We start from the raw sequence: 16,180 nt of genomic DNA on the forward strand, positions 1-16,180 counted from the left end.
GTAGTTTTTTTTTTTTTTAACCTTATTTTTCTGAACTTTGATTAAATGAGATATTTGTGAAAATACTTGCTGTAATGCCTGCGCTAGGAAGATTGACAGCTAGAAATTTAGTTTACCTCAGATGATAAAATGAAAGGTTGACTTAAAAAGAAAAAAAAAACACTTTTAATTTTGATATACTTTCACATTTACAGAAAAGTTGCAAGAATTGTAAAAATAACTCCTGCATATCCTTTATCCAAGTTCACTAATTGTTAACATTTTGTCCCATGTTCTTTATCATTGGCTCTCTTCTCTCTCTCTCTCTTTCTCTCTCTATCTCTTTCTCTTTTTCTCTCTCCCTCCCTCCCCGCCCCCCAACACTCACTCTTTTTTCTGAAACACTTGAGAATAACTTACAGACATGCCCCTTTAACCATAAATACTTCAGTGTATTTCCTAAGAATAAGGATTTTTCTGTTACATAACCTCAATATATTGATCAAAATCAGGAAATTTAACATTGATATAATACTATTACCTAATTTACAATTCATATTAAAATTTTAACAATTGTCTTAATAATGTTTTATAGAAATTTGTTTTTTCCTGGAACAGAATAATACATTGCTTTCATCATATCTCTCTAGCATCCTTTAATCTGGAGCAACTCCTCAGTCTTTTTATAATCTTGACAGTTTTGAAGACTACAGCCCTGTTATTTGTGTAGAAAGTTCCTCAATTTGTTTTTGTTGGATGATTAGATTCAGTGTACACATTTTTAGCATCAATACTTAGGGCATCAGATTGGGAGATTCATGCATTATGCTGGTTTGAACCATTATTAGTGATGTTAAGTTTGAATACTTTAGAAAGTTGTGTTCACTAAATTAATCTACTATAAAGTTACTATTTTTCCCTTTTCATAAATAATTTGTGAAAGAATACTTTCACATTATGTAAAAATATTCTCCCCAAACTTCTTCCCACTATCTTAGCATCTATTGATAATTCTTGGCTAAATCATTTATTACTAAGATAGTGATTTTTTTTTTTAAACTCCATAATTCCTTCCATACTGGTTAGTTGATATTCTACTGCAAGTAAGAGCCTCCTGTTTCCAGCTCATTTATTTATTTCTTTACTTATGTCATTTAGACTCATAGATTCCTTTTTTATTTCTTGAGTATCCTGTTACTATCATTTAAAAATTTCGATACTAAAATTTTCTCAGATTTGGTCAGTGGGAGCCCCTCAAATGAAAATTTTTGTTTTGGAGGGGGTATGTGTCCTGATCATTTTTTGAGCACTTGTTTGCTGGCATAAGATATTCCAGGCCCATATTGTACTTTCCCAGTCCCAGCCCCCAAATCAGCCATTCTCCTGTTCTTTTTTGGTGCTTAATGGTATTTAAAAACCAAGACAAGAGTGCTAGGTATGCTCATTTCGATGGGGGCATATTTACTTCAAGGCCCTTTCAGGAGACTGAGCTAAAAATTATGAATATAAATGTGTATTTAAAAACATATCTACAGCCATTTCTTTTTTTTTCTCTCTTCCTCCTTCCCTCCCTTTTCCTTCTTTCTTCCTTTTCTTTCTTTTCATGCTAAAAACCATGAGTTAATTCTGATACCACCAGTTCTAATTCAACACCACAAAGTTAATTCTAGTGGGTTTTTTTGGTTCCTTACTTGGAAACAATGAGAAAGCCTGGCTCACATTATTTTCACTGTATTTACTCATTTGCTCAATTCTATAATATACATTAGGTTGTTTCCAAGTTGCTAACCCATACTACTGTAAAAAAATTGAGTTCAACGTTTGTTTACTGTTATCTTTACATTGAGGCTATAGAGTTTCTGTGTTCAGAAGTTACTTGCATTTACTCCCTGCTTAAGAATTGTTTCAGTATTCATTTAAAATACAGTTAAGTATATTTATTTCTATTTGTTTTCTATTTAAAGTCTCTCCCATCCTTGTTAATTTGATTTTTTAAAATATGTTAAACATTAACATGGATGGTTCCACAAAGTCTAACTGTATTAAAAAATATATACTCAGTGCAATGTCACTATCCTACCTACCCAGTCTCATACACCTTGTTTCTATTTACTCTCTCTAGGTAACCACTGTCTTTGGTTCTGTTTTATCCTTCTTGTGTTTCTTTTGGCAAAAATAAACAGATATATGTATATTTTCTCATTTCACCTTTTTTATTACACAGAAAGTGGCATACCATATATTTTCTTTGCAGTTTCCTTTTTAAACTCAACCGTAAATAAGAATTGACTTTTTAAAAAAAATCTAGTGAATATGAACAGTAAACATAATTAGTCTTGATAATTTCTGTTGTCTGAGTGTTTCCCTGAATTATTAAGATAACTTGCTTACACTTAACTAAAGAATATTTGCTTGGATCTCTGTTTTTCATTAGCTTTAGATAAAACACTTTATGATAGGGGGGAAAAGTTTAAAGTAAAAAGTTTAAAGTAAAACAAAAGATAAATTTGCAAGATGAAGTAGGGGAAAATACATTATGACTAAAATTAAACTAGAATGTTTAATTTTATTTTTAGGTTTATTACATTTAAAAACAAAAAACAAAAAACAAATAAGAACATGCCACAACTAGACGTGAGGACAAGCAAGAGAGAACCAAAGCAGAGTAGTTGAGTATTTCTTCCTAGGCTAGGATGAGGAATATCTGGGATCTTGTTAAAGAGAGGCAAAAGGATGATGTATCAAAGAAAACAAGTGAAAGGATATGACAGAAAACAGCATCCTGAAGTGAGAAAGAAATGTTCAAAAAGAGAAGATAGTGGATGCCATCAGGAGGTGGTCAAGGGGATTCCTACCAGATGAAGATCTGAGGTCATTTTACATATTAGAGCTATATTCTTTGTTAACCCATACTTAAACAAACAAACAAACAAACAAACAAAACTATTGGTTTAAAAAAATCATATAACACAAGATCTACCCTCTTAACAAAATTTTAATTTTATAGTATGTGTTGGTAACCATAAATACAATGCCGTATAGCAGATCTCTAGGGCTTTTGTATTTTGTGTGATGTTAACCTGATACTTAAAAAAAAAAATTCCTTCAAGATTTAATTCATCGTTCAAAAGGTTTTCTTCTCTAGCTGTCACAAACTTTCTTCTCTTCATTTTTCTCCCTCAACGCTGGCAGAAAGTATTACGGTTTTCGAGTTCGTTCATCGCACTTTCAGTGTTCCTTCTTCTGTGGTGTTACTGGTACCATTCAGAAAACATCCCTGGGTTTTAGGGGCAGGTCCTGAAATATATAAAGCAGACTTTTGCCAAGTGTTTTGTCTCATCAGTAGTTCTCTCTTCAACATTATTACTTCTTTTTGAATATTTCTTGCAGTTATGTCCTACTTTTAGAGGCGATATTTCTTTGACAATGTGTTAAAAGATTTACATTTTAAATATAATTGAATTATTTAAAATGCACTAGGGAAGCTGCTATATAAAGGAATTCTGGCATAAAATCTTTTGTAAAGCCATTAAACACTCCTTATATTTAGTGAAAGTTGATATTTTCCTACACTGTATTAGATCATCTTAAAATAATCCTTATATTCTCTTATTAGTTAATATGTTGATTTTAAAAATCTCTCTTAAAAAGAATTTGGGTGTTTATTTCTTTTTAGCAGAAATTAGCAGTTAACTGATTTCTTCGTGGCATTTTACAACCATCTGCCAAAACGTTTCTGCTATTAAGCAGTCTGCAAAAGTGCTCAGGTGCCCTTTTTCCTAACACCCTATTCCAAACCTTCTCATGTTTCTGTGGACATTTCTTAAGGCATTTCTAACTTTAAAAAATGTGTTTCATGTAACTTTAACCTACTGCCTCTATTCTTTTTCTTGTTTATAACCTTTTTCTCTTAGTTTATTTTTTAACAAGAGGTTAATTTCATACCCTAGAATTTAAATATCTGTGTTTTTTATCCAAATTATTCATTGTTTGTTTAATAAATCAATAACTGAATCATATTGATTATATTCTCAACCTGACTTCTAGCAAATAATTGGAAGTAAATCAGTTGATCTCTAGTTTTGGTCTTACACTTTTAAAAGTTATAGAGAAGCTGGAGAGAAGAACCAAAATAGATAAATGGATAATTATGGGTTTTTAAATGTTTGATGTATATAATTTTATATGTATGCTTTACTGTGGGCATGCTATTCATGCAATTTGTAACAATCAGCCAGTATACAAAGTCCAGAGATTTATTAAGGATCAGATCCATGCAAAGAGCTGACCTTAGCTGTCCCAGTATATGTCTTCTATGAGATCACAGAAAGCAAGAATATATAATTTTAGCACTTGTCAGAAAGTCAGCATTACTGGGTATGGTTACTGAGTTGGTTAAATTTAACAAGTGCTGATTATGTAAAAGCACTATTGCAAATAAAAATATGTCTAAGACATGGTCCCCTGCCCTGAAATGAATCACAGCTCAATAAAAAATATGTTACAACAGAGCTACAAATAATGTACACAGTGGGAATGGATAAGCAGTCAGTGAAATAACCACAGGGTGCTAAGTGTTAAATGTTTTAAAGCCACCTGAATTAGAGTTCTCCAGAAAAATGTTTTAAAGCCATCTTAAGCATCTGACTTAAATATATTTTTAATGAATTGTTAATATTAGGCCAGATCTTGAAAAGCCTTAACTTAAAAATGAATTCAAACAAAATAAATCCTCTAAGGCAAAATTTTGTTAGGCAGCCACATTTTTCTTTTATTAGAAAAAAAAAAAAAAGAGTGTATGTGTATTGATTTAGGGAAAATTTCTAATTTCACTGTACTTAATTTATTACAAGCTATGTATTATTAGACTTCATGATCGTTCAAAACCACACTAATCTTTTCTCGGCTTCCTGTAGCACTTATTCTTTGTACAGTTGATTTGTCCTCTTGACATCTCTTAAATACTTTATATACTTTAAAGTTGTAAGTTTTTAACTTTTTGCCTTTATATGTATGAACTTTTTGAGGACAGCTACCAAGTAGCTTGCTTCTTTTTGTCTACCTGGTGCCTGGCAAGTGTAAAATCATAAGGCACCTATTTTAAAATTTGGGATTATCAATTTTTAAATTAACTAAACAAGGAGGCCATTAGACTGAGGTGACTGTGATGCCATCGGCCTACATAAGCAAACCAAAATCTAAGCCTGTAAATGCCTCAAGGTTTTTTGGATAAGGAAAACCAATCACAAACAGCCAACTAGGCTTTAAGCTATAGTCCATTGATAATTTCCTTATTTTGCTTCTGCCTTTTCTCTATAAAAATCTCTCTGAGCTCCTGTCAGTGGAGCGCTCCTAACCACTTCTGGTTTGGTGCTGCCTGATGAGAATCGATTTTTACTCTAATAAACTCCTAAAAATTTTAACTGTGCCTCAGTTTATCTTTTAACATCATTTAACTATCTTGGTTCCTCTCCTTTATACTTTTTCCAGCTTTTCTATAACCTGTAAAAAAAAAAAAACCAATGCAAAACTACAAAAACAATGCAAGACTACAAAACTCTGCTTAATTAGAAGGCTTTCTTGACATTTCTTTGGCCCCTTTTGACTATATCCCAGCAGATTTTTGTCCCCCTGAACTAGCATAGCATCATTATGGGTATTTTCTATTACACCACTTGTTTCAAGATTTTGTAATTTTGTTTCTGTGTCTGTTTTCCAATAGATTTATGTGTTCTTTGAGAGTAAGAATAATTACATTATTTGCCTTTTCGTCTCCAGTGCCTAACACTATACTAACTAGCCTAGTAGCATAGATGTTTGTTGATTGAATACATTATTTTCATAAAATAGATTTCTCAAGTATAATTTCTTTTAGGTAAATTTCATCTGATTTCTAAGTTAGGAAGAGTGGAGAAAAGTGTAGAAGCTCACTGTGGCGCAGTACTTGCAGGAAGATGGAATTATGAAGGAACAGCATTAGTTACAGGTAAGTTGTCTACAAAAATGACGTTTGAAATGAACTTTTTAAAGAAAAATTTCCAAAGGAACAGAGTATTTTCATTTAGCAATAGTCTTTTTCTGTCTAATAGCAAGTAATTGGCAGAATATTGATCTAGACTGCTATATAATGTTATAGTTCAGAATGTCATTAATTATTGGCATTCTTATGTGACTTATGGAGAATGTTCTGTCAAAGAAGGCTTTTGGAATGGTCAAGTAGAGAGTAAATATAAGTTTTAATTTTTTTAAACTCTAAAATTCTAAATATTCTCATTTAACTGACACTTATCCCCTTCTGTCTCTCTCCCATCTTCTGCCCTACTGCAAGGATTCTCCTTTTTACCTATTGTATTAGTTATCTATTGTTGTATTGCAAATTACCCCAAAAGTTAGTGACTTAAGATAATAAACATGTACTATCTCACAGTTTCTGTGGGATAGAGAACAGTTTGACTGAGTGGTTCTGTCCCAGACTCAAGAAATTAGATGGGGTGCAGTGATATGAAAGCTTGATTGGGGCTGCAGTGCCTGCTTCCAAGATAGCTTACTAATATGGCTGTTGGCAAGAAGTCTTAGTTCCTCTCTGACTGTTGGCAGAATGCCTTATTTCCTCACCACATGGCCTCTCCATAGGGCTGCTTGAGCATTCTAACAACATGAGAGCTTGCTTCTTCCCAAGCGTGTGATCTAAGAGCAAGATAGAAGCCATAATATATTTTATAAGTCATACTCCATTGTTTCTACCACATTCTATTAGAAGCAAGTCACTAAATATATCCACACTGAAAGAGAGAGAAATTAAGCTCCACCTCTTAAAAGGAGGAATAACAAAGAATTTGTGGATATATTTTAAAATCACCACACCTATCTCCTGGGCCTTCTGCAGGACTTTTCAGTGAGTTGTCCCTACACTTGCCTATTTTTTCAGCTTCTCTTTTTCTAGTGGTTTCTTTTTCAGCATATAAATGTGTTCAGAAAATTGAGAATAAATAAGTAAAAATCACTCTGTTAACAAATAACTCTCTCTATGTTCAACTCCCTTTCTTCCCCTTTCTTCTTTCAGGTAAGCTGTTCAGAAGAATAGGCTGCTACTCCATCCACTCAGTCCTCAGCTCACTGGAATTTGGCTGCAACTTTGACCACACTGAAAACATTTTTTTTTTTAAAGAATTCTAGTGAAAATGAAAGCATTATTTGAATAATCTAAGTCTTCTAATATTAAAGGGAAAAAATTTTGTCATGAAAGTTAGACTACTTTGATGAAATAGTTTCAAAGTAGTTTTAATTAAAGTTTACAGTTATGAAGCACTGTCATTTAATTAGAGTAAATTTTGTCTGAATTTTAAATATGCATTAACATAGATACTGTATATATAAATTTAATGTTTAAATTTATTTCTTATAGATAAAAATATCTATTATTTTCTCTTTGTAGTTGGAGAAGATGGACAAATAAAAATTTGGTCAAAGACTGGAATGCTAAGATCAACTTTAGCTCAGCAAGGTATGTATTGTAATCAATAAAAATGTCAACATTTTCCTTTAAAAACAGTCTAATATAATTTCTAAGACTGATTTTGTTTAGGTTCAGATCCTGAAATCCCTTATTTTAATTTACACTTTTCCCTCTTTCCATGTTGCCTGTGGGCAATGGCACCTGTGTTAGTCAAGCTAAGAAACAAAAGAAGTACTCAAGGGCTTTTTTATTTTGGTAGTGAATCTGTACAAACGCAATTAGAAGCTTATGATTCTAAAAATAATTCTGAAGCATTATGAGCATATCCTATCTATAATAGGATTTGGTATCTAGATGTAATTAATAGTAATAGAAAACACTGAGTATCTCCTTACTTAAAAAGCCCTGATTACTTCATATATTAGCACCCTTTCTAAATTATGTTGTATGTTTGATTTCTATACTAATGGAGAGGATCCAAAGCTTGGTAACTTGGTAAGCTGCAGCTACTTAGAGCAGCATCTCGGTTTTCCATGTTAACTGGGACAGAGTACCCATAAAGTTAATCCCATGGTCATTCCTGTTGAGATTTAGATTACATATGATTTTCTTCTGTGTAGCAGATTTATTTTCCTAATTAGGTTTTACCTAGAAACAGCAATAAAGCAGTTTTAATATTGACCCAAGCACATCTTCAGAGGCAGATTGCCAAAGCTTGTAGACTATTCTTTATTCTTCAGAATTACATGATAAAGCCATATTGTGAAGCATTTCCAATAATTGACTTCCAAAATTTTCCAGATTTCATTTTCTAAATAACGTTTGCTGTTAGGGAAGCGTTTGCTGTTAGGGTAGCATTAAAATAGTTATATTTCTTTAGTTACACATTAACCAAATGTTAGCAAAGGTAATATTTGGTTAATGTGTAGCTAAGGAAGTACTAGGTAGTACTTATTTCCTGAGTTTAAATCTTTGCAACAGACAATCTCAAAGTAGAATACTTATCCATGAGTAGAGTTTTAGAGTTGGTAGAAGCATACATGGGTGAATTTCAGTTAGAAAAAAATGTCTGTTTATTGTTACTTTAGTAATAAAATGCACCTTTAGAAAATAGATTTTATTTTAACCTTCTAGTGGGCATGAGAATTTACTTTTGGCTTTATAAGTTTTGTTAGGGCTAATGATTTGACATTCTCATTTTATGACGTCTGACTTATGAGCAGCTAATAGTATTCTTCTAGAGATCACCACCCCTTGGAGCTAGGGCTGCATTTCTTTTCAGCTGCTGCTGCTACTGAGACATATCTTTTATGCCTTTCTTTTCCCTTTTACTAAGTTTGTTGTTTACAAAAGACAGATCTTCAGAAAAACTCTAAAAGTTTATATCACTACCTACTATAGTAATCTGAATTCTTGGCTAAGATCCTTCATCAATGCCTCCAGTCACTCCTCCCACCCCGCCCCAGGCTCCTTTGGTTTCCTTAAATTCTTCCCAGTCATCTCCTTCGCTTTTACTACCCTTGGGGCCACCATTTTGGACTTGCCAGAGTCTAAAGTTGGAACTTAGAATAAATTGTTTAATATAAACATTGTTAACTATAGAGGATAGGTGACAGTGCTATTAGCTCAGTACTATAGTTTACCTGTATAATGAGTCTGGAAACCTAATTGCTACCTATTTTACTCTTACTGAGAAAATGCATTTAGAGTTCCCAAATTAGCAAGGACAGTTAGAAACATAATATGTTCATAAATTAAAGACTTTAACTCAGGTGGCCTGCGAGTTAAATCAGGCCCACTAGCACAGTACAAGCCTAATATTAAAAATCAGGATATTTCACATACAAATTTGGATTTCTGGTGTCTTGAAAAATGGGAAAATTTGGCAACATTAGGCCTGCTTTTCAGAATAAATACAATCAGCTGGAGTTCTGTAGTGGCTGTTCCATTTTTAGTTGTATTTTAAGCTTCTCCTTATTTTTCTTATACTCTACTCATTTATGTTACATGGTAGAAGACAACATAAATCTGAAGGGATATGAGTTTGCAACCTTGTTTTCAATAAAATTTTGATTGTTAGTATGTACTTTGCAAGGAGCACTTAAATCTTATTTTAAGAATTGATTTTTAATAGATCATATATTCATATGGTTCAGAATTTAAAGACTATAAAAGGGTATAAAGTTACCTCTTAAATATTATTTCTCTCTCATTACCTCTGTTGTCCAGCTACTCAGCAAACATTCCCAGAAGCAGCTAGTGTAACTTTTTTATTGTGTAGCAAATATATTTTTACAAATTCCTTTTTTTCTTTCATAAGCAAGTGGTTACATGCTGTATCTATTACAATATGTTCCTTGTTTATTTTCACTTCAGGAATGAACTAGGAGATAGTTCTATATCAGTAAATAAAAATCTTCAAATTGTTTTTCAAAGTGAATGTACCATTTTACATACACTCTAAAAATATATGAAGGTTCCAATTTCTGTACATTTTCAACACTTGTCTGTCTTTTTGATTATAATCATCCTAATGAGTGTAAAGTGATATCTCATTGTAGTTTTGATTTGCATTACCTTGATATCGAATGATATTGAGCATCTTTTCATGTGCTTATTGACCATTTGTGTATTTCCTTTGGAGAAATATCTATTCAAATCTTTTGCATAGTTTTAATTGGTTTGTCTTTTTTATTGTTGAGTCATAAGAGTTCTTTATATTTTCTGTTTAATAGACTCTTATTGGATATATGCTTTGCAACTATTTTTTTTATCTGTTCTGTCAGTTAGCTTTTTACTTTCTTGATGATATCTTTTTTTTTAAATGCCTACAGTACCTAGTATTCCTAGGTGGTCTCCCATCCAAGTACTAAACAGGCCTGACCTTGCTTAGCTACCGAGATCAGACGAGATCGGGCACGTTCAGGGTGGCATGGACGTAGACTTGATGATATCTTTTGAAACACAAAAGTTATGATGTAGACACATTTATCTAATTTCTTCTTTAATTGCTTCTGATTTTGGTGTTATATCTAAGAAACCATTGCCTAATCCAAAGTCATGAAAATTTACACCTATATTTTCTTCTAAGAGTTTTATAGTTTTAGTGCTTGCTTTTAGGTCTTATGATCCATTTTGAGTTAGTTTTTGTGTGTGTTTATTTTGGAGAGGGATGGGTGGTGCTCTTTTTTTATTTCTTCCTCCCAACTAGATAGGTGAATAGGATTCTCTTAAAAGCTAAAATGCAGATTATGTCATATAATGTAGCTAATCTTATTTATATTTGAATCACATAATGATATTTTCCATCAACATCCCAAGTAACTATAATTTCCTTAACATCAAATGGCTGTGGAAGGGCCAATCATTTTTATTCTATTTGAATCCTATTTATTCTTCTCAGCCTCAAGATTTATGTTAGTTGTAAGATTAATGAGCAAAATTCGAGTACATTTTTCTATTTTGGTTAACCTATGATATTTCAGCTGAGTAATCTGATATCTTTTTAGATTAAAGATTACAAATTTTCTATAGAACAATGCATCTAATTTTTGAGTTTTTGATCATTAGTGCCACCCACACTTTCCTAATAAGGCGTAGACTTTTCCTGTTTTATTTCTGGGAAAAATTATTAGAGAAGTTATGACATTAACCTCAAAGGAAAAATTCCTGGTCATTTATAAGGTTTGTTTGATTTATTAGAGAATACAGATTTTGAGGATGATTATAAATCTGAATTACTGAGAGTTGGATGCTAAAGGGTCAAGTAAAAAGGTTAAGTTAGGTAGGGGTGGAGGATTCTTGCCTCCTTTGAGGAGAAAAACTAAATTTTGGCACAAAAATGAGATAACATAAGCCCGAATTATTGTAAAACTGGGAATTCAGTAAACAATATTGAAAGCATCCTTGTGATTTTTACTGCATGTTTTTATGTTAATTATACTTATTCTTTAATTAATAGAAATTAATTCCTAAATTAATTCCTAAATTAATTTCTTACCACATGGAACCAGATATACAGATAGAAAAAGTCTGGGTTATTACCTTCTCCTCTAATTCAGAAGAAACATTAATCCCAAGCTTTTTGGGAAAATTTGAGTTAGTTTAAAATTAATTCTTACTGATGCCTTTGAGGAGTTATTTTTCCTTATTAGAGAAAAACAATGCACAGGCCATGGATAATTATAATTAAGCCCTATTTTAAGTTATATTATATATTTTAATTATAGGTTAAAATTGGAATAGAGAAATAGTGCAAACTTTTTTCACACTGCATTTATTTGGAAGAATGGAATAACAAAACAGGGAACCTGTCCATAATGAATTTAATAATGGAAGTAAACTGGAAATATAAATAACTAATACAGGGCAGAATGTGCTCCTTGTTAAAGGTACTGTGGAAGGACAAGGAAGGCAGAGATTAATGCTCTTGTGGGGAGAAAATATCAGAAAGGCTTTCTGGAAAATATTGTAGCATCTTTTGACTGGGCTTTGAAAGATGAAGAAATTAGGTAGGGAAATAGGCTTGTTGGAAATCATTTGTTGCCGTGGAGGAAGTTAGATAATCAAAGTCATAGAGACACAATAGCATGAAACATGGAAGTCAAGTGAGTGGGAGCAGACCCCTTGGGTCAGGTTGTAGGCTACCAGAGGAACAATAATACCAGAAGTACCAAGACACTGATGGTCTCAGATGCTAAATGGAAGGGTTTGGAGTTTATTCTATAAGCCTTTTATTCTAAACCTAGGGGAAAAAATTGAGCAGGAGAATAAATGATAAGGCATATATTTTAGTAAGTTTACCTTACCAGTAATATGTAGGATAAATTAGAAGAGATAGAGGTTAAATGGGGGTGGCCAGTAAGGAGGTTACTGAAATGTACTGTTCTGGTGTGGCTTAAGGCTTGAACAGAGGCAGTGGTGAGAGTAGTTGAAAAAAGTGAATAGTTCTCAGTGGCTGAGGGGAATGGATACCCTGTAAGAGGTAAAGAATTCAGAGGGAAGAATAAATGAGGGGCTATGTGTGGAAGGATGATAACTTTGAGTATGTAGAGTTTGAAGTTCTGACGGGTGTTTGGGTCAAGTGAAAGTGTTGTGTTAGAGCTCAGGAGTAAAGGCTGAAATAATGTGAGTGTCAGTTATAGAAAGGGGAAAGATGAATATATTGGGGAAGTTGAGATCCCCAAGGGAAAGGCGGCTGATAGAAACTAAAGAAACAAATGCCTTAATATAAACTTTTTCTCTGTACCCAGTGACATACATAACCAAAAAGTTGCTTAAAAAGAAAGAGTAATAAATCTCACTTGATTACCTATTATTGTTAACAATCCATGTCCCTATAATTAGAATGAAGGGAAATAATTCTTGGCTTTTGAATTCTCAATGATTTGGTAACAAAAAAAAATAAGTACCTACCACTATGAACAACACAATAAACAAAGAGTTAGTTGCCTATTGCATCACAAAGTAACTTCTAGTAGTAATCACTAACAGATAGTGCTTATATAGAGCCTGAGTCTGCTCTAAACACTTATATTCACTCAGTGTAGACCTATATTGCATTCAAGGCAAAGATAGCTAATGCTTCACTATAATAGTGAAGAGTTTGTTTCAAAAGCATTCTTAAAAACATGCAAAAACAACATTTTTGGGGGATACCGTTTAGTATGAATGTGAAAAACATGGTATATTTGACCATGTACTTCCTTAAAACAATTGAAATACATTTTTGTCTCCTCTTCTGTGGTTTAAAATGCCTTCAACAGGTTGAAAGAATTTAGATAATTTGTTTTACAGAGAGATAAGGGTCTGACATTTAACACAACCCCAGGTGCATGTGGTTTCTTAAAAAATGTCAAAAGGGTCACGTGATCTTAGTGTACAAAGTCAGAAAAACAAGGTCTTTTTGAGTGTCTTAACTGAAATGGAACATAAATAAAATTCCCAATATAAAAAGCAAGAAACTACTTAATTATTATAAAACTATTTTTGTTTTTTGCCTATTTTTTTGTTAATGGTGAAATTAAAAACATTACATAATTTGCTAAACTTTTTGTTTTAAAGCGATTCAATCTGAAAGGCTAAATTTTTTATTTTCACCTGACTTTACAAAGTGAAATGTAGCACTAGGAATAATTCAGTGCTTTAATAAGTATGTTTCTGTAAAACATTTGTTTCAAATGTTAATAGGATGGATTTCATCATAATAGAAATCATTATTTTCTTTATGAAGCTAATTCATCCACTTTTAATAATGATCTTTAATGGAACTACCTAAAATTAGAAGTTGTACAGTGATGTATAGTATATCTCCTTTTGGAAATAAAAACATTCATACATACATTTTTTCACACTTAATATTTATTATAAATATAAAGGGTGAATATGATGACCATTCTCTTAGTTCTTGTTTTATCCATTTTGAATATTGATAGTTAAGAGGATTGAACTAATAAGATTTAGCTATCGGTCTTATTAGGATTGCTTATTTATCATAAATAGCTTCATCTTTGTTTTTTGATGGAAAGAATGTAGTTAAAAAACCACATGTTATAACAAAAGAATTACTTAACTTTTTCTCCATAAGCTTATTTTATTTTAAACCATAGTTATCATACCTGTTTCTTTAACATTACTGTTTAAAAAATTGTTTATAGATAGGAAATGAATAGTCTCCATGTCCCAAAAGGGAAAATAAGTATTCTGAAGATCTATAGGCTTATAAAGAATGAAATTGTGACACAGCTGACTTAATAGGGTCACAAATTCAATGTTAAAGAGGACAAAAGTGTCCCTAGCTCCTCATCCTATACCCCAGCCGTGCCTTTTACCACAACTAAAGGGCTAGAGTCACATCCTGTATAACTCAATGGGAGTTATATTTACTGAATTATTTCCTTGGGGGTAGATGTTTGTCATAGTTTAGTATACACCCAGGAAAGTGTAATTTTACTCACTGTATTCATGAAGATTTGATAATCTATAATTAAAATATATTAAATTATATTAATTTACTTTTTTGCACAATAATGATACTCATTTTAGAAATAAATAAGTCACTTTTAATTCCACCACCTTATTCCCTTCCAGTCTTCACCTAAGAACCATATTTGAGATATGTGAAATTTTTATTTACATTTTCATGGGAATTTATTAGAGTTGAACTGTGTTCATTTGGAGATTTACTTTTGAAGCCCAGGTCAGCTCCTGGCTAATCCCAGAGAATAGTCTTACCAAGAGAATGTACAGACAGAGGAGTGCCCTCTGAGGTTGGCCATCTCTTTGGCCATCTGTAGGTTTTTCTAATACAGAACAATCCTAGATGTCATTAACTGAACAGGCTTTTTAGGCCCAATATAATGTCTAACCTAAACCATGGAAGCATGCTTCAGGATTTTTCTGGACTAGATCTGAATTAGACTTTCTAAATCTTGTTAACCACTGAGACTTGCTCACAGTGGTGTTCTGGTTGGGAAGAAGAGGGCACAAAAAAAGTAGGGTGGCACTTAACACAGGCTTTTATCTTACTGAAATTTACTTTCTGTTGATTACTGATTACTACCTGTTGATTAGCATCAGTTGGATTTACTATTTAAATAAATAATTAAATCATTGATTCATATTTAATTTTTTACTGAGAATGTAAATTCCTGATTCATTCATTCATTCTCAGAAAGTCAACTGCTACAATAGTCTGACTTAAGAGTTCTAGACAACTTTTAAAAGCTTGGTTTTATATATATAGGTGGGTTAATACTTTATAGATTAATTTTATAACCTGATTCACTTTCCTAATGAGTAAGTAACAGGGTCAAACAGTGGAGTACAGGTATTTGAAGTTTCTAATTGACATGATACTCATTTTTTAAAAAACTAGGGTCACAAAGTATACCATTCCAGAAGATATTAGGTAATCTAGAAAGTAATTGAGTTAAAAAATACCATCTCTAAATTCTTATTCTAGGACATTGAAACAGTATGAAATTTAATATAGTTTATAGAATGATAGGTAAATCAAACTTGTACCTTTCTCCTAGAAATGAAGTTAACTTTATCCTGGTTATGAGATTTTTAGCCCTTCTTAGCTTAGCTTTCAGGCCGAAGCCACACTTAACTGACAGCAAAACTTTCCCTAATCTGATATTTAATTTGCAGTTTATGAATTCATAGATGGGAGAGGTAGATTATTTTGGGGTTGGGTGATTTCCATTCATTAGACTACTTACTGTTTAAACAGCATATGAGGGAAAGTTCTGTTGCCTGTAGCAACATCAGGAAATGGGAAATAATCTATAAGGTGAGTATACCACCTTAAGTCAATTTAAGTCAATTTAAGTCAATTTATTATGCAGTCAGTTTAAATACTGATGGCTGTTGAGCTTTACATATAATCTCTTTTTATACCTCTATATCTTAAAATAATGTAGTGTACTTATTTTATGTTATGTACTTCAATTCAATAGCACAGTATCCCAAATTCCTAAAAACTTCATCTTTTCTCAGCAATATCAAAATTAAAAATGTAGTTTGTCAGTTGTCACAGTAGAATTTCAAAGGTCAGTATTAACCCAGTCTGTATTTTAATATGAGGCTATGCTACAGTTTGAATGGACTTTTGAATTAGGAGGAAACAAAATGACACCCCAAATTACTTTTTTAATCCTCTTAACAATCTCCCTTTTTATTAAGCATAATAATTAAAGTTTATCAGGTCTTTTTTTTTCCTCTTCTTTTTTACAGGAATGC

General features: G+C 32.2%; 1 protein-coding gene and 1 pseudogene across 1 annotated transcript in view; one reads left to right on the forward strand and one right to left on the reverse strand.

Moving 5' to 3' along the window:
• IFT80 (intraflagellar transport 80) overlaps positions 1–16,180 on the forward strand; it is a 96,442-nt gene that overhangs the window by 15,439 nt on the left and 64,823 nt on the right. Inside the window, exons 4-6 of the mRNA XM_006908186.3 lie at positions 5,855–5,965; positions 7,415–7,483; positions 7,757–7,781. Coding sequence (XP_006908248.1) covers positions 5,855–5,965; positions 7,415–7,483; positions 7,757–7,781 — 205 coding nt within the window. The remainder of the gene's footprint in view (positions 1–5,854; positions 5,966–7,414; positions 7,484–7,756; positions 7,782–16,180) is intronic.
• LOC112476830 lies at positions 10,261–10,379 on the reverse strand (annotated as a pseudogene).

Source organism: Pteropus alecto, unplaced genomic scaffold (assembly GCF_000325575.1).
Source record: "Pteropus alecto unplaced genomic scaffold, ASM32557v1 scaffold81, whole genome shotgun sequence".
NCBI lineage: Eukaryota > Metazoa > Chordata > Mammalia > Chiroptera > Pteropodidae > Pteropus > Pteropus alecto.